Below are 22,149 nucleotides of genomic sequence, written 5' to 3'. Positions count from 1 at the left end.
GTGAGAAAGGTGACTGGAAAGGAAAAACTCAGTGCATCATGGGAACCCCCCAGCAGCCTACACCTATTGCAGCATAACTAAGGGAGGATTCAAGGTCACCTGCTCCAGTTCTAACTATATGCTTTAGCAAAAAGGAAAGTTTGAAACTGTCTGTCTCCCGAATCCAAACTGGAAGCTGGTTCCACAGAAGAGGGCCTGAAAACTGAAGGCTCTCCCTCCCATTCTACTTTTAAATACTCTAGGAACAACAAGTAGGCCTGCAGAGCGAGAGCGGAGCGCTCTAATAGGGTGATATGGTACTACAAGGTCATTAAGATAAGATGGGGCCTGATTATTTAAGACCTTGTATGTGAGGAGCAGAGGATTTTGAATTCTGAATTTAACAGGAAGCCAAAACAGGAGAAATCTGCTCTCTCTTTCTAGTCCCTGTCAGGACTCTTGCTGCAGCATTTTGGATCAGTTGAAGGCTTTTCAGCGAGTTTTTAGGACTTCCTGATAATAATGAATTACAGTCGTCCAGCCTGGAAGTAATAAATGCATGAACTAGTTTTTCAGCGTCACTCTGAGACAGGATATTTCTAACTTTAGAGATGTTGCGCAAATGAAAGAAAGCAGTGAAGTGAGATTAGTGCTGTAAAACCTCCATAACACTGAACAGATGCCACCACAGATATGTTGAAATCTCAGTCAAAACTAGCAAAAACAAATGAAATCCATGAATCAGAAATGCTGATTGTTGAACAGATAATTCAGTCTGTACATGAGGAGGATCCACTTTAGACTAAACTACATACAGAAACACAGGAACCAGGGCACAGTGTAAATCCAGGAGCTCTGTGTGCAACAGCTGACCTGTATGAACACAAAACACTGATTGAAGTCCACGTTGATGCTTTCTGTCTGTTTAACTTTTACATTTGAAGCAACACATTTTACTTCAAACACACAGATCAGGTAGAAAACTGTGGATTAGAAAACAAATTCATCAAGAAGGTCCTGAAGCAAGAAGTTCATCATTGCATAGAGAAAGAAAAAGGACATGAATCATCCCACGGGTCTGTGCAGTCGTTATGTTATCATCACCTAAATCATGTCTGCATACTGTGTGTGTGTGTGTGTGTGTGTGTGTGTGTGTGTGTGTGTGTGTGTGTGTGTGTGTGTGTGTGTTTCTTTTTTAAATCTTCCACTTAGAGTTCAAACTTGGATAGTGATAAAAACATTGCACTGCTTCATTTAATATCTAATTGAACACATCTGTGGTTGAATTTGAATCTTAAATGTTTTGATTTCAAAGATGTGGTTCTGATATGAAGGAACAGGAAGTAAATTGTTGCCATGGATACAGTGAGACAGACGCCTCAGACCCTTATTTTTTATTTCTTTGACTTTTTATTTTATTGATTCATTTCTTTATTTTTACATTTTAAAAGGTGTATTTGTCTGAATGAACTAATCCCCATTTCCCATGCTTTGTATCACTGGTCATACTGGGAACAGCCATAGAAAATGTTTGTAAAGAAGAAATCTTAAACATGAGCAGATTCTCAGGCGATTTCTGTTTCCTAACCATTGTTTCAGTGCACACGTCCCATCACTACATGTGTGTTAAAGATTTCTTTGGGATCAAAATCATCCACTGACAGTTATCAGTACAAACAGGATGCAAAAATCCAAAGTTCAGACTTCAGAGTTACTAAAATGGAGATGTGAGGAAAACTGGTTATTCACACGATTTTTCATGTGTGAACAGTAGAGGTGGTTTCATTTTCACATGTAGGTGTTGCAGTGAGGATTGCAGGGAGACATTTGCTGAATAGCTGGCAGCTCTGCTCCTGTAGACTGCCTCTGAATGTGTGTGTGGTGATAAAGTCACTTTAATTAAATGTCACCTGTCAGGGAATTCTCTTCACTATGTATTAACAGACCTCTCTGCATTGAATCATATCTGTTATTAACCTCTGTCTCTCTTCCACAGCATGTCTTTATCCTGTCTTCCTTCTCTCACCCCAACCGGTCGTAGCAGATGGCCCCGCCCCTCCCTGAGCCTGGTTCTGCCGGAGGTTTCTTCCTGTTAAAAGGGAGTTTTTCCTTCCCACTGTCGTCATAGTGCTGCTCATAGGGGGTCATATGATTGTAATTTTTTTTCTATGTATCTACTGTACAATATAAAGCGCCTTGAGGCGACTGCTGTTGTGATTTGGTGCTGTATAAATAAAATTGAATTGAATTGAATTGAAGAATTTTATAATGAACTATTTACAGGTGTATACAGACGGGTCGAAAGATCCCAAACCTGAAGCAACAAGTGTAGCAGTGGTAATTCTGCAGTTAAGGCTCAAGATTGCAAAAACAACATCAAATCTTCTGAGTATATATGCAGTTGAGTTATATGTCACACTGTTGGCTTTAGAATGGGTGGAAGACAGCAGAATTTCAAAAGTAATAATATGTAGTGATTCATTGTCAGCATTGAAAGTAAATTTGTATGACGTCCTTTTGCTCATCATAGAGTGTCTGAAGAAAATAAACATATAGTGATAATGTGGACTCTGGCTCATAGAGGTATTGTGGGTAATGAAAGAGCAGATTGGCTAAAGCAGCTGTTAAAAAAGTAGACATAGATGTGCAGATACCATTGTTGAAATCTGAGGGAAAAGAATAGTTTGGCCACAAAGTAAGAACTTCTGGAGAATGGCATGGGATAATGGAACAAAAGGGAGACATGGGTACAAAACACAATAGAAGTTAAGAGGAGTAGTGGGTTAAATAGGCAGCAGGAGAATACAAACAGGTCATTGCTTTCTGAATGGTTCTCTTTTTATGATGGGGAAACATCCGACTGGGTTATGTGATGGTGTAATGCTGTGGAGACGGTTGAACATGTGGTTATTAGTTGAAGTATAGAAGTCAAAGGAGAGTGTTGGGGGTGGGAACTGGTGGTGAAATGAAACTTACGTTTGAAAAAGTGGTTAATCAGTTAAGTCCTGATGAGGTGAAAGGAGTGGTTTTTCATTTTTGAGAAATACTGATGTCATCAAGAGGATCTGAGGATCTGGAAGAGAAGTAAGAGTAAAAGCCAGGAGATGGCAGTAGTGCAACATCTTTGGATGCAAGCTGCTGTTAAAAATGACAGAAGAAGAAGTTTACTTGATCGTTCCTCAGCTCGTCTGTGTGAAGCTGAGTGTAAAGAGGCTCCTGCTGTCAGAGAAACACTCTGACTGTTTCACAGAGTCAGACATGTTCAGACTCAATCTCAGTCAGAAACTCAGCATCACATTGATGAAGCTGCAGATTCATTGAGGTTAATTTCTGATTCATTTCTTTGCTACCAGCTGAAATTTAAATGTAATTTAAAAGAAGGATTGAAGGTTATTGAACCCAAAGATTTCACATGAATGTGTATGAATTGTATGATATGTCTCTCCTATTTTTCCATGATCATATTTTGATGTTGATTGTGATTGGTTTCATTTGTTTCTTCGTTGGTTGTAGTGTTTTAATGTTTAGATTGTCTTTTGTTCCATGTTGTAATTGTGTATAAAGTTTGATTTGAATGACAGTTACACTCAAATGTTTTCAGTGTTGCTGTGTTGAGTGTTTGCATGTTTAATGTTTGTATGGAAGACACAGAAAGACATGTGACTAAAGAAATCTGTGCTAGAGGGACTTTAAAAAATAAATAAATAGTAGAAAACAAAACAGATGTTGAATTCTTTAGAGAATTTTCTAAAAATCTTTTTCTTTCTAAACAGAATCCAGAATATTAATGTTTGACATGGAAGCTGTTTCTACAGGATCCTGATGGACACTCAGAGGTTTAGAAAATGTTCTCATTAGTTGTTTACAGCAGAAAATCAACCGATGTGAACCAAAACAACAGAAATGCACAAGTGGTGTGTGAGACTAGAAATGATAGAATCAGTGCTGCTGATTTCATTACTCTGAACTTTTAAAGGCAGGTTTTGTATCTGAGAGCAGGGACACTTGCTGTGTTCAGTGACTGTAAGTTCAGGCTACCCTTGATTTAGTTGCTAGATGTTTTTAAACTGTGTTTATTTTATAAGGCTCATTAAAAGCCATCTGAACTAGAGATGGACCGAGCCGATGTTGCATATCGGTATCAGTCCGATACTGACCTAAATTACTGGATCGTATATAAGTAATAAATAAACAAAGATGTAATCCGATCTACTAAATATCACAAAAGCTCCTCAGAAAACTTGCGACATGGCGTAACCCAACACATGACCTTAGCACATAGGAGCAGTATGTGTCACGTGATAGAGCGGCTGTGGTGTGCGAGACCTGTCGGCGGTCTGGTGGAGCATTTGGAGCCTCGCGACGTGCTTCCAAACCGGCCGACATGGTTTCTTAGGGACTCAACTCAGACCCAAGACTTTGAAAGGTTCGCCGGCTGTAAAGCGTCTGTAATGAGACGCTTTGCATGTCTGAGCTGAAGTTTGTTATCAGTGTTTAAAAAGGCTGCATCTCTGATGGTTGGCATTAGATCAGTGCCTATGGAATTGGCACCTTGCACATTTGGAAAGGAACCAAGACTGAATTATATACACAGGTTTTAGAGCAACATGTGCTCCCATGGAGATGATGTATTTTACATGTTTATGGAGGATGTTGCTAAGCTGCACACTACAGCAGGGCTTTGTAGTGGAAGACCGCAAGTCCTGAACCAGATATTTGATGATATTTGTGACATCACGAGAGGAAAAGCCGCAGGACTGTTGAGCAGCTCTGTCCCTTATATCAGACAAAAATGATGCTCTCCCAAAAGTCCAGCACCTGGTCTCCTCAGTTCCCAGGTGTTTATGGATGGTTGTTGAAAGTAGAGGTGATGTTGGAAACATGGCCATGCTGCAAGCTTTTTGGGATGTTGCTGCCACCAAATTCACAATGAGCTCATTTGGGTTCATGAGATTTGCAAACCATTCAATTTTATTTACATTTCACACAGTGTGTCAACATTTTGTCATAAAATAATATTAACAACAAGAAACAGCAACAGCAACAACAATAATAATTGCAGTGCTCTATTAAATGTGCTGAAAATATGAAGTCAGCCTGCGCGTGCTGTGCATGTCTGTGACGTAATCGCGTGAGACAGGCGGTTTCCTGTCCTTTTTGGCCCTCGCTGCTCGCCGTATTTCCGCGCGGGTCTGCTGGATGGAGGAGGTAAAGTTTGTTGAACAGCATGTATAACTTCATCTGAGCTTCGTTAGTCTTTCTTAGCCTGCTGCAGTTACAGTTACAGCCGCGTATCTGTTACAGTGAACCTGCCGTCAGCTGTATAACGTTAGCATTAGCTTGTGGTGATGCTAAGCTGCTATTAGCAGGTCCTGTTCAGCGCTAAGTTGTGTCCGGACGACTTTACAGTTTAGTTTTCTCCGTATTACGATCACCAGATAACTGCGGATGGCCTCGTGTGTACGGAAGCTTCGTGGTGAAGCGCTTTGGCCTGTGGGAAATGTAGGAAACACCAGGACGAGCTGCGCACCGCAGGAAACCGCTTTGACAAATCAACCTTACTTTCACTCACTTCATTAATAAAAGTCTTGTCACTTGGAGAACTGCAGTTTTCACACATCTCGCCGTTAATGTCACCCAGCTAACGGTGTAGTTTCAAGAAACAATGCAGTGTTCCTGCCACGAACATCACGACGGAAGCCCTGCAGGGTCGATCTGCGCAGCGGCTCTGATGGAAACGCCACGGATAGTAGCTCGTTCTCCTTCTTCCGGTTTCTCCTCTTAGTGTCTCCATAGCAACTCATCTGCCTCCTCTCACCTGGTCTCAGGTTCACCCTGAGCTGGCCCTCCTCGTCCATTCCAGTCACTCTAAAGACAAACTGAACATTTTCCACTACGACACATCCAGCTGGGTTTTAGATTTTAATTTGAAGTCATTGTCACCATCTCCAAAACAGACACCAGAGCAGGTCTAACTATAAACTGTCCTTTTCACTCCTGTTGCATCCTTCACTCAGTGACCCTTAACAGCTGTATTCATCCACTCATCATGTAACACCACAGTTCCTCTCCTGGTTTCTCTGACGTGTCCAGTTTCTTGTGGGACACTTCATAAACATGCTGCTCTGTCTTGGGTGGTCGGCTTTGCCATTTCCAGATTGAGCGTTGTTATATATCTGGGGGATTACTCCTGATTAATTATTTGAGCTGTCACGTACTATGTGGCTGTATCAGTGTGAGTGCAGCTCATCATGGTGTGTCGCACTAATTTAATAACAGTAGATGTTAGCCTGATGTCCTCTTAGAGACCAACAGAGCAACGCTGCTGATTTTATTTTTGTATTTTATAGTTTGAAAGTGACACTTGGGACACAATGAGTGTGCGTCCCAATGTATTGTGCTCCTTCAGACACAGATCCACACAGCATGTGTATATAAACCATGGAAGAAGCAGAGCTTTCATAGTGACACACTGCTCAGCTTCACAGTGTGTGTGACACAGGTGGGTCACTTGGATGGGCAGAGGTGAGGCCTGGTAAAAAGCTACAGCTGTAAACTGTGACAGTGCTCATATAGGGGGCTGTTGGGGTTGTCTCACTTTTGGATGCAGGCTCCAGGGGCCGTTAGGGGAATTGCAGTTTTTGGCACTTCTGCACAGGTTTCAGTTTTCAGCCCTGGAGGTGCCGCCTGATATGAGGCGACACTTTTGTCTTTGTCCTCTCACCGTCTGTGAGAGATGAGTATCCACCATGTGAGTCCCTCCCTCTCCACCAGTCGGTCAGACGTCTGCCCGTCCTCCAGTCTGTTTCGGCTAAAAGGGAGATTTTCCTTCCTGCTGTGGCCGAGGCCTTGCTCATTGGGGTTGAGCGGTTAGTGGGATTTTCTCTGTACTTCTTGGTCTGTGCCTTCACGTGACTGTTGTTGTGATTTGTTGATCACAGAGACCTAAAAGACCTGGTGACCTCTAATTTCCTGCTTCTAAATCCAGACAGGCTGTTGTGCTCGGCCCTAAAACTCTTAGAAACAGCATCATCGTGGCCTCCAGTGAAGCTGTGAGGAGCCATCTTTGAGCAGAATATATCATTCAGTGTGCACAAACAACCACGTAGGTCTGTGAACTAAGCTGAGAGTGATTCTAGCTGCATGATTGTGAGTCAGTGTTATCAGACAGGTGCCATGAAAAGCCTCAAAGCCTCCAGTTAAGCTGAAACGCTGCAGCACGAGTACCAACAGGAAGTAGAAAGAGAGCATATCTGTCACATATTAGCTCCTCTTCACTGACTCCCTGTTAAATCCAAGATTTAAAGTCCTCCTTCTGACAGACGAGGTCTCGAATAATCAGCCTCTGTCGTCTCTTAAAAAGCTTGTAGTACAAAGTTATACTGATAGAGCACTCCCTCCTCAGACTGCAGCCTTATTTGTTGTTGCTAGGTAGAATAGGAGGCAGTGCCTTCAGCAGTGCCTTCAGCTGTCTCTCAGTGGCCCGTCTCCTGTGGACCAGCTCCCAGCTTGGATTCACGAGACTCCCCATTTAGTTTTTGTGTTTTTTCTCAAACCTCCTCCTCTTGTTCTAATGGAGATTCTGGATGTTCACAGGTGTGATCCAGTGACATGATGGAGAGTTTAAAGACACGGTTCGAGTTCCCCAGCCCCGTCATACAAGCCCAGGTAAGAGGCTCTGTGACTCCTCCCATCCGAATGATACAAATGATCCTTCCCTTGTCTGCAGAGATTCCACAGGTACGAGTGATTTGTTACTGACAGAGGTAAACTAGCAGCTCACACAGGCAGAAAATCTCTACCATTAACAGGAATTCAGCAACACTCATAAAAAAGTCTCCTGATAAGACAGAGTAAAGAGTAACGTAACTATTTGATAGAGAAACATGACTGTAAGGTGCACGGATGCATGTGTGCAGCTGTTGGAGGATTTTAAAGAGACATGAGGTGAGTTTACAGTGTAACAAGATCCAAGACACAGAGTTACTTTGTATGTTTGTTGGCAACCACGAGGGTTTCTGAGTCACTCACACTCGTGTGTATAATGTGTTTATGTAGAGGGGAGGCAGGTTTTACTGAACACACAGACTCAGGTCCCTGTGGGCACATTCATTCATTCATTCATTCATTCACTCACTCTGTAGTGTTGGTTTCTCTTCCTCTCTTTGTTATTGTGAATAATGGGACAGAAGTGTGATTTTCTTGTGTTGCAGACGGTGAGAAGTCTTGTTGCAGCTGTCTTAAAGGAAAAAGGGTCAGATGGGCAGATCACCTGGTCCTGTGCTCAGGTGAGTTCCTGTAAGATCACATATGATCATTTCTTTAGTTACATGAAGTATAAAAGAGCAGGAACATCTGCTTCATGTGGTCCTGTGTTTTATCCTCAGTGACTTTGACACATCTGCTGTGAGGCTGACGCCTCTGATCTCACAGTGTCAGCTTTGTTTTTATACACAGATATAAAATATGGATATGCACTGAGAAACGAGCATAGTTATATTTCTGACTGTCTGAGTCCAAATTGAATCAAACCTTGTGGGATTGAATCAGTGCTGAGTGGCTGAACTGAGTGGGACAGATTGCATTTTCACCTGCACCTCTGTCTCTGTCCGTTTTCATTCAGGGCTTCAGTGCATGTGTGAAACGGCACAGATAGTCTTGTTAAACTTCTGAAACTCTGACTGCATCACTGTTGTCGTTCAGGGCCCAGCACTGGAAGCTTTGTGGCAGCAGTGCTGCAGTGACTGTGCTGTGGTGTGTTCAGCGTGCTGTGACACCTTGGTGTTATTGGTGGACCAGGGCCATGCAGACCTGGACTACATCCTCAATGGTGTCCTCAACCTCCTGCCTTCTGCAAGGTATGCAACACGCAGTTATTGGACGCCACGATCCTGCCTCAGAAAGCTCAGCTGTTTGTCAAGGAGTCTGATAGAGGCTCTGTAACCTGCGTCCATGCAGCGTTACAGCCGCTGCACAAAGGCACAACATGAAAGACGGACCTCAGCAGGACGAGGTTGTGTATCAGCAGGACAAAGAAGGCTCTCTTTAGCATGAGAATGCTAACACTGGGAACTGAGAAGAGGCATGAAGAAGGCCGTGTTTGTCCACTGTTACGAATTCAGTCTTTAAATCCCTTTAAAGGCCCACTCACACCTCGCCTCAGGTGACCTCAAAGGTCACATGATGGGTCGCGGTAAGGTCTCATAGTGGTTCAACCCTTAACCCTTGGTGTTGACAATGACCTACGCTTTTGTTTATACTCATGTGACGACGCACATGACAAATAGCTCGATGACCATCTCCAAGGAGGGCAACGCCCTGTAGGGTTTAAGTATGTGGGTCTCTCCACCTTGTATAAGAAGGAAACATCTTTAAAACTTAATCAAGTCCAGTCGCCTTCTTTTCCAGCTACCAGTGTGTAACACAGAGTCAATGCTTCCAGTGCAGGAGCCCGACTGACAGTCTACAAACCGAGTTAGACACATGGAGGTCACAGCTTAGTCTGTGCTGAGGATAAATCCACGATGTCATTGCTCTCCATCAGGGCTCATGAAGTAAAGAAAATAGCTTTGAAACATGAAAATGTTAAAGGTCACTGTTCCACAGATGCTCTCTAATCTGGACGCTGACCTCGTGGTGCAGCATAATGTAACTATTTGAAGCAAACATTTGAAAACGCTCAGACTGTTAGTTTTTTCAGTTATTCTGACTCTGATATCCAACAGACACACTCAAGGGTTGATAAAAGTCATTCGGCGATTGTTGGAGATGCAGGCTGACCAGAGCGATGGACTCTTCACCTGTCCGTATTCTATCAGGTAAGTATCTCGTGTCTAATATCTAGAGGTGTTCATACATGTTGTCTTGTGTAATCTATCAAGCTACATATAGCTTGTAGCTTACTGCTAGTCCAAAGAGGCAGCATTGGTCCATCACCCACTTGAAGTGCTGTAGGGGTCCGGTGCTCTGTGGGGTGGCAGTCGTGGCCCTGGTGCTTCAGTCGCAGCTATAAACTGGCTCTTGGAGCATGAACATCCCAAACTAGTGCGTGTTGAAAAATACTGACTACATGTAAAGAGTGAGAGGGGGCAGGCAGGGAATGGGTACGTTTGTATCTCCCTGACTTGATGCCAGCATTTAGACGTTTTCTCTGGTGGACAGGACGGGTGCTTCCCTGTGCCGTCATGTTGGGAACAGGTGCCCATAGTCATTTGTGCATATGTGACTAACAGTTGCTTAGAGTACTTTTTAGAGTTGCTGGGTGAGGTGGGTACCCCATCTAGCAACTCCATAGTCCTACTGGGGGACTTTGATGTGGTGGTGGCAATCCCTGAACCAGAAGATAGACATTGGAGGTTCAGGAGCAGCAGGTTGAAGCATCCTGTTAGGCTTGGCTATCTTCTGGCAGATATCGACAGGATGAGTGTAACTCTTGCAGAAGCTGTACGAGGAGCTTGGTGAGGCAATGGAGCAAGACTTTTGGAGCTTGGTCCGTTTTGCCATCACTGTCGGATCTATTCCTGCTGGGTGTTGTTATCGATGCTGTTTTGAGTAATTCTGCAGCTACGTGTGAAACATTGGGAATGAGAATCAGCACCTCCAAGTCTGAGGCTGTGGTTCAAAGCTGAAAACAGTGGAGCAGCCACTCCAGGTCAAGGACGAGCTGGCGCCCAAGTTGGAGGCGTTTAAGTATCTGTGGGTGTTGTTCACGAGTGAGGACAGAGTGACAGACGGTGCTGTGGCTGCAGTGATGGGCCGCTGTAAGAACCAACAGGGTTTTAACATTAAAAGTGATGTTTGGTCACAATATAGTGAGCTCTCCTCTTTTTAGTGTATAAAATCTGTCCTGTGGATGAATGCAGACTTCACCTCAAAGGCAAAGACACTCGTGAACATCCGTATAAAAATCAGCGGTGCAACAGAAAGATCTCCCCTGTCCAAATTGCCTGCCAGTGCTCTGAAACACCAGACTTTGAGTCACAATAAATAGAAGAAACTCCTGATTGTTTGCTTCCTTTGTGCTGAAATGTGGGGAGTGCTCTGATAGGCTGACGAGTTGGCGCTGTATTGAAACTCAGGGTCTGGAAATGGCGTGCTGAAGGGTGACACGTGGTCAAACAGGTTACGTCATGTGAAGACTGGAAACACGGAGGCTGGATCTATAATGGTATCAGTGGATGCGTTAGTGTGTGTGGAACTGCTAACGTTTAGTCTCTCAAACTCGACTCTGGTTAGAGGTACGTGTGAGTACACGATAGTTTTAAGCTTGTTTTCATCCTCATAGGTGGCAGCTACGTGACACTTTGCCTTTAGATTGTCACTGTGGGAGTGAGTGTATAAGTCCAGTTTGTGTGGAAACAGTACGGATGTTGGAGGACTATTTATGTGACTGCATTCTGCAAAAGTGACGATGTGTAGCACTTGGCCAACAGTAAAGGGTGGATGCTTTAAAATAACACCGTCAATAGTTTTTAGTGTTAACAGTTTGTTCTTTGGAGAACTTGTAATTCAGTTTTATTCATACAGCAACAAATCACAACAACAGTCGCCTCAAGGCGGGGCGGGGCCATGTGCTGTGATTGGTTGGGGTGAGAGGAGGAAGGCGACAGGTCTTGTGTGGATTTAGGCCTTCTTAGTTTGTCTTCGTTGTAATAGACTGACTCAGTGGTTTGTTGGGAGCATAACTTGAATCAGAGCTGGGACACTGACCCGTCCATTGCAGGAGCAGCCCTCACCCGTACGTCACAGCCCTGGAGAACAGAGAGGACTGCTGGCCGGCTCTGCTGTTCGAGATCGATGACTTTATCCAGAAAGCTGTTGACAGGTAAGTCTTACTGGCTCCTGTCGTAGCCTGTTATGTTGTTGTCTTTGAAGACAACTGGACATTATCAGATGATATATTTTCAGAGGTTCTTCTGACTCCAGTGTGTGTGTACGTTACAGAGATAAAGAGGCTTATATCACCATGCTGGCCCCCTTCCTTCGGTACCTATACTGCCAACCGCACAGGCAACCCGAGCACGCGCTCCTTCGACAGAGTCTTCTTAGGGTGCTGCTGCCCATTCAGGGAGGATCCAGGTCCGCCCCCCAGAACGAGGAGCAGGAAACGCTGTCCCCAGTGTCTGACAGGCTGCTGCTCTGTCTTTGTCAGCTGGTTCCACACATGCAGGTAACAAGCTGAAGTTATGTTAGGTAACTGTACAAAGACACGGCCGACATGTTTCCACTCTGTATGTTACAGTCCACCATCCTTTAAATGTGTCTCTCTTATTTGCATACGCTCAGATTGACAGGAAGTGACTAACACAGAGAGCAGGATGGAGCTATGTCAGCCTCTCCTCTCTGTCCCTGCAGGTGGACAGCGTGGAGGCAGTCCTGGAGCTGTGTGCATTTGTGGGCGCTCTGCTCCAAGATCTAACTGGGAGCTCTGGAGACCAGTGGAAACCAGAGAAAGCGGCGCTGGCTCTGCAGCTGCTGTGTGCATGTCGGCGATGCCTCGAGTTCAACGGAGACTGCAGACCAATAATCGGCTTAATACAGCAGCTGGTTCCAGCCTGTCAGGTGATGGCTGTTTGTAAACAGACACCAGCAAAGATAAAGAAGCCGCGCTGCTGTGCTGGTTAACGTGAGCGAGCCTAAATATGGAAGCAAACAAAAGGGATGCTTTTTGTTTTACGTGTGCAAATGTCTCTGCTCCAAACCTGAGCCTGGACTCCCAGCAGTGGCTTATTTGGCATTAATGCTTATCAGCTTCTTCACTCACTGCAGCGAGCTGACATGTGAATATCTGACACTCAAAGACACTTTGTAGAAATGTAGCATTGTTTGGTTCAGTGTTTTCAGCCTTGTTGCTCCTACCAGGGAGAGCACACCTGAGTTTGAGGCCTGAACAGGTGTGAAACCTTTTGTCCTCCATGATGGCTGAAAATCAAAGCGGGTCTCACTTTAGCGCGCTCACGCTGCCCGTGTCTCTGTGTACCTGGAGAGGTTTACACATGTGGGTCAAATGTCCCCCATTGTGAACCAGTCAGTGCTGTAATGTGTGAGCCCTCGGGCCTCTGTGGCCTGCGGCCTGTATTGACCTGTTGGCATCGCTGTTTGTTTTCTGTAGGAGTTGCTGTTGGATGAGCTGGTGATGGGCGTGGCCTTGCTCTTGTTGGAAGCCCCTTCAGATCAGCTGACCAGCCTTCTCAGACTTGGTAAAGTGATTATTTTGGACAAAGCTCTGCTGGCTTTAGCTTCCTTTAAGAGACTTTGAAGCAGTGAAAGAATTAGTGGGAACAAAACTAGGTCCTGTGCAGGTCATGGTTGGAACCTCACAGAGCTTTGTGTCCTACATGAGATATTCTTTCTCTTAACACAGCACTGAGTTTGGTCCCTGAACAAGAGGAGGCGTCGCCCTGGTTGAGTCCGGTCCTGATTCTCCCCGTGTTGCAGCTCCTGTCCTGCTTGGGTCTCACTGAGCCGCTGTCTGACCAGAACACACACAGCACCAACCACAGGCTGGCTCACAGCCTGCTGCACAGAGTTAGCAGGCCCACGGATAAACCCCAGCAGGTAACCCAGCAGGTAGCCCAACAGGTGACCCAGCAGGTAGCCCAACAGGTGACCCAGCAGGTAGCCTAGCAGGTGACCCAGCAGGTAGCCTAGCAGGTAGCCCAACAGGTAGCCCAACAGGTAGCCCAGAAGGTAGCCTAGCAGGTAATCCAACAGGTAACCCAGCAGGTAACCCAACAGGTGACCCAGCAGGTAGCCCAACAGGTAGCCTAGCAGGTAACCCAGCAGGTGACCCAGCAGGTGACCCAGCAGGTAGCCTAGCAGGTAGCCCAACAGGTGACCCAGCAGGTAGCCCAGCAGGTAGCCTAGCAGGTAGCCCAGCAGGTAGCCCAGCAGGTAGCCTAGCAGGTAGCCCAACAGGTAACCCAACAGGTAACCCAGCAGGTAGCCCAACAGGTAGCCTAGCAGGTAGCCCAGCAGGTAGCCTAGCAGGTAGCCCAACAGGTAACCCAACAGGTAGCCCAATAGGTAACCCAGCAGGTAGCCCAACAGGTACCCTAGCAGGTGACCCAGCAGGTAGCCTAGTAGGTAGCCCAACAGGTAGCCCAACAGGTAACCCAGCAGGTAACCCAACAGGTAGCCCAACAGGTACCCTAGGAGGTAGCCTAGCAGGTAGCCCAGCAGGTAGCCTAGCAGGTAGCCCAACAGGTAACCCAACAGGTAGCCCAATAGGTAACCCAGCAGGTAGCCCAACAGGTAGCCTAGCAGGTAGCCCAGCAGGTAGCCTAGCAGGTAGCCCAACAGGTAACCCAACAGGTAGCCCAACAGGTAACCCAGCAGGTAGCCCAACAGGTAGCCTAGCAGGTAGCCTAGCAGGTGACCCAGCAGGTAGCCTAGCAGGTAGCCCAACAGGTAGCCCAACAGGTAACCCAGCAGGTAACCCAACAGGTAGCCCAACAGGTAGCCTAGCAGGTAACCCAGCAGGTGACCCAGCAGGTAGCCCAACAGGTAGCCTAGCAGGTAACCCAACAGGTAACTCAACAGGTAACCCAGCAGGTAGCCCAACAAGTACCCTAGCAGGTAGCCTAGCAGGTGACCCAGCAGGTAGCCTAGCAGGTAGCCCAGCAGGTAGCCCAACAGGTAACCCAGCAGGTAACCCAACAGGTAGCCCAACAGGTAGCCTAGCAGGTAACCCAGCAGGTGACCCAGCAGGTAGCCCAACAGGTAGCCTAGCAGGTAGCCTAGCAGGTAACCCAACAGGTAGCCCAACAGGTGACCCAGCAGGTAGCCCAGCAGGTAACTCAACAGGTAACCCAACAGGTAGCCCCAGGCCTGTTTCTCACATTCAGTTTTTGGAGTCTTTCTTTGAGGTGTAGCCACGTAAAGAAACACTGTTACAATAGTGCAGGTAGGTGTTAGGTGGTGAGTGGACAGAGCATTAGAGCATAGACGACATCCATCCAAAAATACTGTTTCCCTCTCAGTGTCATAGCAACAGGGCTGTCTTTACTGCCTCTTCTTCAGGGTCAGCATCCAGTCTCTGGAGTGTTGTTCCTCTGGGATGCTTTGCTTGATCCTTAAATTACACTTCATTAACATTCATGGTGCATCTGTAGCTTTGCTCTTTGTTCTTTATCATTTGTTTCTCGTGAATCTGTCTCCCTCAGCCTGCCCCATCACTGCCTCTGTCTCTGAGTTCCTGGTATAGTGAGCTCAGCGTGTCTTTGTCGGTACTGCGCAAAGTGGCCAACAATCCAGCAGCAGCGACCGATTGGCTGTTGGCGGTTAGCTCCACCCTGTCGTCCAGCCAGCGCCTGTCCTCCTCTCTTGTCCTGATTGTGACTTATCTCATCATCATGGGTCAGGAAAACATCTGCCAGCTGGCTTTGAAAGCAAGCCAGGCTGTCGCTGCTGCCGACCCCTGCCAGGTAGATAACCCACACAACTGTTCTCTTAAATCTGTGGACTGAATATAAAGTAATGCATGTTGTTCCCTCTGACATGTAGATATGTTGTATGTAAGGGAGCTAGCTTGTGTTTGTCTTTTTAAGAGCAGGAAACACATGTTGATAACCTGGTGTTTTGGCACCAACACATGACTTTGAAATGGTTCAGATCAGCAGGAAGATAAAAGCTGTCACTGCTGTGTGATTGCTGCTAATCTGCTGCCGTATAAAGGGAGAGGTTAGGGAGTGCTCTAAGGGGACAGACCTCTCTCTGGACTTGTGTTGGAGTCACTAGCTGCAGATGAAGTGTGAAGTTTACCCCTCATTACTCAAGCGTGCACCGGGCCCCAGAGGATTCACCTTCTGCTCTAATTGCTCCCAGAGTGCTGCACACACTGGTGTTTGGATGCACTGGTTGAAGGTTGTTGGCATATTTGAGTCCTCTGGAGATCTCTGCTCGCTCGTACTTGTCATGTTAAACGTGCAGCAGCAGGTCTTTGTTACAGGAAAAGCCAGAAGCTAACCACTATGAAACCTAAATGATGATTTACTGCAGTGATGTTGATTCAAAGTGATGTTTTTGGCTCGACAGCATTAAACGTGTGCACGTACAGGTCAGTGATGCAGCCTCTGTACGGTCTGACAAAGTGCATTTAATGTTTGGTTGGTGTGTTTGCTGATGTGGGTGTTTCCCTCTGCAGGTCCCGCCCCTCGTGCTGCTTCTTTTGTTCAAACTGACCAAAGAAAAGAATCCCGTCCTGGCTCACGCTGTTCTCACAAGCCTGCCAAACCTCGGCACTCATAAGGTACGCAGCACGACTAAGAAGAACCTGTACTGACTGTGAGCGTCTGGAGACGGGGCTGGAACATCAGCAGCACCTTTCTACTTCATCTGAGCGCTCACAGTGTGTTTTAGTCCATCATACACACATATGAGCTTTTATCTGTGGGGTCATCCAGGTCATGTAGTCTGAGGAGCTTCTCTTCATCCAGGAGGCTTCTAGAGTTTAAAAACCAGGGACCCGCGTGTCCCAAATACCAGCCTGTGAGCACAATCCACCAATAGCAGCGAATATCTGAAATGTTCCCCTCTCGATGTTTAGCACTTTGACAAAGGAACAAAGAGAAATTCCCACGTCTCCCACACAGTTTTCTCTGTGTGAACACAGACAGTGTTTCTTGTACCCAGTTTGTAGGAGCTGGGATTGGACTCCACCACAGCAGCCTCTGTGTGGGATAGATGCAGTGCTCTGTAGTATAAAGCACTCTGTCAGTGAGCTGGACTCTCCAAACCAGCAGTCATCGTCTAACATCTGCCTTCTTCAGCTGTAACCGTGTGTTTCTCTTGTAAACTTGGCTCTGATCATATGTGCTGTAATATTCCAGCTTTGCTTCCCGATCGTGCTGCACAGTCTGCACATGCTGGCCGGCTCCCCCAAGCTGAGAGCAGTGGGACTGCGCCTCATGACCGCTCTGTGGAAAAAACAGGTTTGTAATAATAACGCATTACTATAAATGTCATATTCATGTGTTCAAAGCTTCTGTTTGTCTTTGATTGTGTGCTGCTTTGGTCATGTCTGTAAGGACCGGGTCTACCCAGAGCTGCAGCGTCTAATGAGCCAGCAGGACAGCAGGGTGGTGCTGGGGAGGGACGCCCAGTGGGAGCAGATCCTGGCCAGGGCCGCCTGTGTCAGGGACATCTGCAGAGAGAGGTGGGTCCTCCCATACTTACAGAAACAGTGGGCACTTCCTACATTCACTGGTTCATTCATTCAGTGGACTTTACATGCACAGTGCAGACAGTGTGAGCTTCCAACACCAGGATTCTTCATCTTCCCTTCTAATGAGTAATAATCACTGACTGGACTCTTCATAGATGTTTCTGCTCAGCAAGCTGATGAAAGTTCAGAAAAATAGAAATATTTGTTTTTTCAGTCACATCAACTTTGCTTGTTAAGATAAATGAATGCACTTTGTAGCTTTGCAGTGAATGAAGCCTCAGCTCGACGCTCCACTGAGTCCCTGTTTCTCCAAAAATCAGCAGGAGTCCAGTTTTAAATATTTCCGTACAAATGTCCAGAGCAGCTACACGTGCCTGAATCCAGAAGGATCAAAGTCTTACAAAGTTCAGTTCAAACAGAGAGACTGAGAGGCAGCTAACTTCCTGTCTCTGCCAGACTATCAAAATAAAAGCATACATTTGAAGCAAAAGAAATCCAACTATGTCAGTCTGTAAGCACTGCTTCCCATATAATACAACTCTAAGCAAGTGAGCCATAACTTTATACTTTTAACCTTTAGCCCAAAAACTATGTTGATCATATAAACTCCACAAACTGCATCCAGGCTCCTGCACACGTCCTTTACATGTTAGCTGCTAGCTAATGCTTGTCAGTTTTTGTGAACTGGCCTTTATGTGTGTTGATGAAATAAAACGATGATTTTATTTGATTATTTCCTTTGTTCTAACCAGCTGGTGCACACTGTTCATCCTCCCGGGGCCTGTTACACCTGCTAACATGTACATGCAGCTTTTTTAGCAGCATTAGTGAAAACCTGGGAAACCCTCTTGATGGATGCTACCGTACAAATTTAGCAAATCATTGAGCTGTTTTGTTGTTTTCACAAATGCTTACGTTTGCTTTTATTGTAAAACATTTGCAGCCATAAGAGTTTGCAATGATAAGAAGCTGTGTTTGGCATTTACTTACTTACACGTGTCCTGGCACTTTTAATGCTTTTTTCTTAAATAAAAATGGTAACAAAATTAGAAGAAACACATTTCCCACTTTGTTCACGCTGATGTGTGTGTTAACCAGGCCTTACCAGCATGCAGGGGACATGGTGGCTGCCATTTCACTCACTTTAAAACAGTGCAACAGACCAGACCTGGCAACCCCGGCTGCTCTCGTTCTGCAGGGACTACAGGAGCTGTGTCGAGCAGAGGTACCTCGCCTGTCTCCATTTGTCTCTTTAAATTCAGGAATCATCATTTTTCTGGATTATAACTTTTGAATCTTTTCCAAAGTTCTGGTCTTAAAACAAATCTTTCTTTCTCAGGTGGTGGATATTATCTCAGCATGGAGAACTGTTTGGCCTGAGCTCAGCTGTCACTCACAGCCAGAGGTGGTTCAAGCCATCGCTGAGCTTTTGGCTCTGGTGCCTCAGCTCACAGTTAAATCAGAGCAGTACGAGGTGCGTCGTAACGTTCATGTTGCTCTGTGTTGAGGAGCTAACAGAGCGACACAGGAACTCCACCAGGTTATGTTTTTCTCTGTGGTTCTGTCTGTAAACAGGACTCTCACCAGCTGTTTGTATAACCTCACTGTAGAGTCACATCTCTACATCACTGTGTTTGGTAGCTAAAGTTAGCACATCAATGTAAAGTTGTGTAGAAGCACAAAGTACAGACGTGTGAGGGTCCAGTCCTCAGAGTCCTGCTGTGGTCGGACTTCACAGTAACTAATAAATGGATCAGCGAGTGTGAGCATCTTTTTAAAAACAGAAGTTTTGGTCATTTGTTGCTCTGGAGGATTCAACACAGTGCAGCAGTGGCCGTCCCAGCAGATGAATCCTAGACCATGCAGTGCTGCTTGTTGGAAAGCTCTCCTCCTCTCTAACAATGATATGGCAGTACAGCTTAGGTTAGCAAAGTTGCATCTAAACAAACACAAGACCAAAACCAAACATGGCGTATTAGCACAGGACATCTGATAGTGATGCTTTTGGGTTGCAGCCACAGGACCTGTGCACAGTGTTGGGGAGTAACAGAATACATGTAAAAAGTAATGAGTAACAAGTCTGCAGAATATATAAGAAACAGGTTGGAATCCTCTATTGATTCTAGTGCTTTGTCTTGTGTGTGTGTGTGTGTGTGTGTGTGTGTGTGTGTGTGTGTGTGTGTGTGTGTGTGTGTGTGTGTGTGTGTTAAATGTGCATTAAATTCACTTCTTATTTTGTGTCTTTGCTCTTAGAAATTAAAAGAAGAGGTGGTCAGCATTCTGTGGACTTATGCTCTGAGCGAGGTCTGTATATACTGTATCTACACACACAGCTGACATGATGACTCCTACATGCACAAATACGCTGTGATGTCGCATAAGTTTCATCATTTTGTAGGAAACAGAAACCTGTGTCTGCACCTTTGTGTTGTAACAGGATCCAGAGGTGTCCAGCTGTGGCTACAGGGCTTTGGCAGACTTTCCTGAAACAGACCACACCATAAACCACCTTCCTGAGGCAGTTAAGAGTCCTGCTCCACTCTCATAACAACATCATAGCAGTTTGTCTGACTCGTGCTTTCTAACATATTAGCCAGATCATTTTGCAATGTTTCTTTATTAATTGTCCTCAGACGTTAGTCAGATGTAATTATGCGGCACTAGTTAATGAGGAAGCTGACCGTTTCAGTTGTTTTAGCGTGTTCAGAAACATTCCTGTACGCCGCCGTGTGTCAGCTCTCTGTTTGAATCGTCCTGCTCTTCTCTTCTCTTTGGTTGAAGGCCCGACCACCTGCAAAGCTGCCTGAAAACGAAGAAGATGAACAGAGTAAAGAAAAGGAGGAAGAGGAGAAGGATCTCTCCGTCCCAGGCTCATCTTATGTGAAGCTGATGACTCTCACCACCTCGTCTGTTCTTCCAGGTAAACCGGAGCAGCCAACAAACCAGCAGGTTGTATCCTGTGGTCCCGACAGAATAAAGTGCTTCTAGAGATCCATCCAGGACACGAGAGAGAGCAAGAGGCAGTCGACATCACAAAGCAGACATCCAACAATGAGTCTGGGGACCACAGCGGGACCCGACATAATCCACGTCTACTGTTGGAAGAAGCGTTCAGTGATCAGCGGTCTATAGATATGGGGAATGCTAAAGGCACGAACACAGGACAGAACCATCAAACCACGGCCCGATTACTCGCCTCTCCACGACACAGGAGCTGCTCTGTGAAGCTGTGGAGGCACATGAGCCAGTACACGACTCTGAAAGGCATTAGAAACAACACAAGCACAGGCTCCTGGTTCGTTGCTATCATGTCATTCTGACAGTACAAGAGCACTTGAGACTAGGCAGACCAGCCTGACTCCATGCCCCACTCATGCACACTGACCTGCTAGTTACTGTGCTTCAGCGCACTGCTAATATTCATCAGGACCTGTGGAAGACAGTACTGGAGTGTGCAGTGTACAAAGACAACGTCCCAGCTTCTGTCTGCACAGGCTTCAATCCCCAAAGCCAGCTCATCACTAAGAGGTGATGTCATCAAATGTCATCCTGTAGATGGATGACATCAAGCTGTGTGGGAGGAGTCAGTGAGATCCACCTGGGTATACCAGAGCCAGCAGGATGAAGATCAGTCAGAGCCACATCCTTGCAGATGCTAAAACAGATGCTGAGAATCCAGATGACTGGTAGAAAGATCCAGATCCTTAGAGCTGTGGTAGGAGGGAGTCTACCACGGCTGCAGACTGTGCAAAGGTGCTACGGACATTTTCCACCACGTAGTAGCAGGATGTAAGATGCAAGCTGGGATAGCATAAACTCAAAGCACAACCAGGAAGCTGTAGTGTATAGAAACAGCCGCGCCACATATGGACTAGAAGCCCCGTCGACCCGGTAGTAGGGCTAAGGGCCGGGGGTGCTTCAGCTTCCAGAGTAGCAGGGACTGGAGAGGTCAAGAACAAAGTGGTCTTAGTGGCAGCAGCAGCGTTGGAGGCTGTAACCCTGAAAGCAGCTGTGCAGGAGAGTGCAGTCCTGGGACCGCTAAGATACTTTAGGAACACGTGTATGCTACATGATTTAAAACATTTTGTTTAGCACAACTGTTCACAACCATCCACATCACAGCTGTTTGAGCTGTTTGAGCATACCTGCACAGAAACAGACACCAGGTGTTGGTGTTTCCTGCTGGTTCCCTGGAGAGATCGTGGATCTGTCACATCTGCATGTGATACTGAGTAATGCTGATGATGGTGCACTGATGGTGTTTCTTTTATGTTCCCAGCCTTCGAGCTCTTCCTGACGTCACTGGTGAGGCAGGAGATGAGTCAGATGCCACGGGGAATCTACTTCTCAGCCCTGAGGGGGGGTAACCTCCGCTCAGACCGGGGTAAAACGGTGGCAGGAATCCCGTCGTTCATGCTCAAGACCTACGAGAAAAACAAGCAGCCTGGGCTGAAGCCAGGACTAGCAGGTGACCCAGTAACAGCTCATTTAGCTGGTCTCAGTGACATCGACTGTGTGGTGTCGTCGAATGTGACTATGAACATGTCAGCTGCTTTGCCTTTCACATGGGTCAAATCTGTCAGTCAGCATATCAAAGTTATGTTTCTTAAGTTGGTGAGGAAGGGAGAATATGTGGAGCTACAGGAAGGGACGTCTTTCTGAGGAGAGGTTTGGAAAATGAAGATAATCTGCAGATTTAATCTGTGTGGTTTTCATGAAGCCAGGACATGGTGGAGATTTCTAACCCACGCGTGCTGAACAGTGTGTCTGTGTACCAACATGTTACTGTTGGAAGCACCATTATAACTCACCCTTTCTGTCTGTGGTGCAGCTGGGCTGCTCCTGTCGTACAGTTTGTCTGTGCAGACCGATCGTGCTGGGAGACCCATCAGCCGCTTCCTGGTCAGCCGCAGCCGCAGCTACCAGCAGACGCTGACAGCCCTCGTTCATGAAGTACGTGATGTCTCCTTCCTTTCCTTTCACGCTTGTTCTTTGTCGTGTACGCA

At 46.2% G+C, this 22,149-nt stretch overlaps 2 protein-coding genes across 3 annotated transcripts in view; one reads left to right on the top strand and one right to left on the bottom strand.

Annotated features, from left to right (window-relative positions):
- Positions 1-22,149, bottom strand: part of LOC113015885 (NACHT, LRR and PYD domains-containing protein 3-like) — a 525,401-nt gene that overhangs the window by 139,511 nt on the left and 363,741 nt on the right. The window lies entirely within an intron of this gene.
- The window catches only part of focad (focadhesin), a 29,176-nt gene continuing 12,116 nt past the window's right edge, over positions 5,090-22,149 (top strand). Inside the window, exons 1-22 of one of the 2 annotated variants that reach the window (XM_026158210.1) lie at positions 5,090-5,187; positions 5,418-5,948; positions 7,576-7,647; positions 8,193-8,267; positions 8,683-8,837; positions 9,705-9,797; positions 11,702-11,803; positions 11,923-12,148; positions 12,334-12,540; positions 13,091-13,178; positions 13,343-13,536; positions 15,144-15,404; positions 16,124-16,228; positions 16,809-16,910; positions 17,007-17,134; positions 18,242-18,368; positions 18,483-18,617; positions 19,397-19,447; positions 19,581-19,664; positions 19,925-20,063; positions 21,423-21,611; positions 21,975-22,096. In XM_026158210.1, the coding sequence (XP_026013995.1) occupies positions 7,591-7,647; positions 8,193-8,267; positions 8,683-8,837; positions 9,705-9,797; positions 11,702-11,803; positions 11,923-12,148; positions 12,334-12,540; positions 13,091-13,178; positions 13,343-13,536; positions 15,144-15,404; positions 16,124-16,228; positions 16,809-16,910; positions 17,007-17,134; positions 18,242-18,368; positions 18,483-18,617; positions 19,397-19,447; positions 19,581-19,664; positions 19,925-20,063; positions 21,423-21,611; positions 21,975-22,096 (2,640 nt within the window). In that variant the 5' untranslated portion in view covers positions 5,090-5,187; positions 5,418-5,948; positions 7,576-7,590. The remainder of the gene's footprint in view (positions 5,188-5,417; positions 5,949-7,575; positions 7,648-8,192; positions 8,268-8,682; positions 8,838-9,704; positions 9,798-11,701; positions 11,804-11,922; positions 12,149-12,333; positions 12,541-13,090; positions 13,179-13,342; positions 13,537-15,143; positions 15,405-16,123; positions 16,229-16,808; positions 16,911-17,006; positions 17,135-18,241; positions 18,369-18,482; positions 18,618-19,396; positions 19,448-19,580; positions 19,665-19,924; positions 20,064-21,422; positions 21,612-21,974; positions 22,097-22,149) is intronic. The other variant, XM_026158203.1, reaches the window with a different exon arrangement.

The sequence above is a fragment of the Astatotilapia calliptera genome, chromosome 3, assembly GCF_900246225.1.
Source record: "Astatotilapia calliptera chromosome 3, fAstCal1.2, whole genome shotgun sequence".
NCBI lineage: Eukaryota > Metazoa > Chordata > Actinopteri > Cichliformes > Cichlidae > Astatotilapia > Astatotilapia calliptera.
The sequence above is the reverse complement of the archived record's forward strand: the minus strand, read 5'-3'. Positions and strand labels throughout refer to the sequence as shown.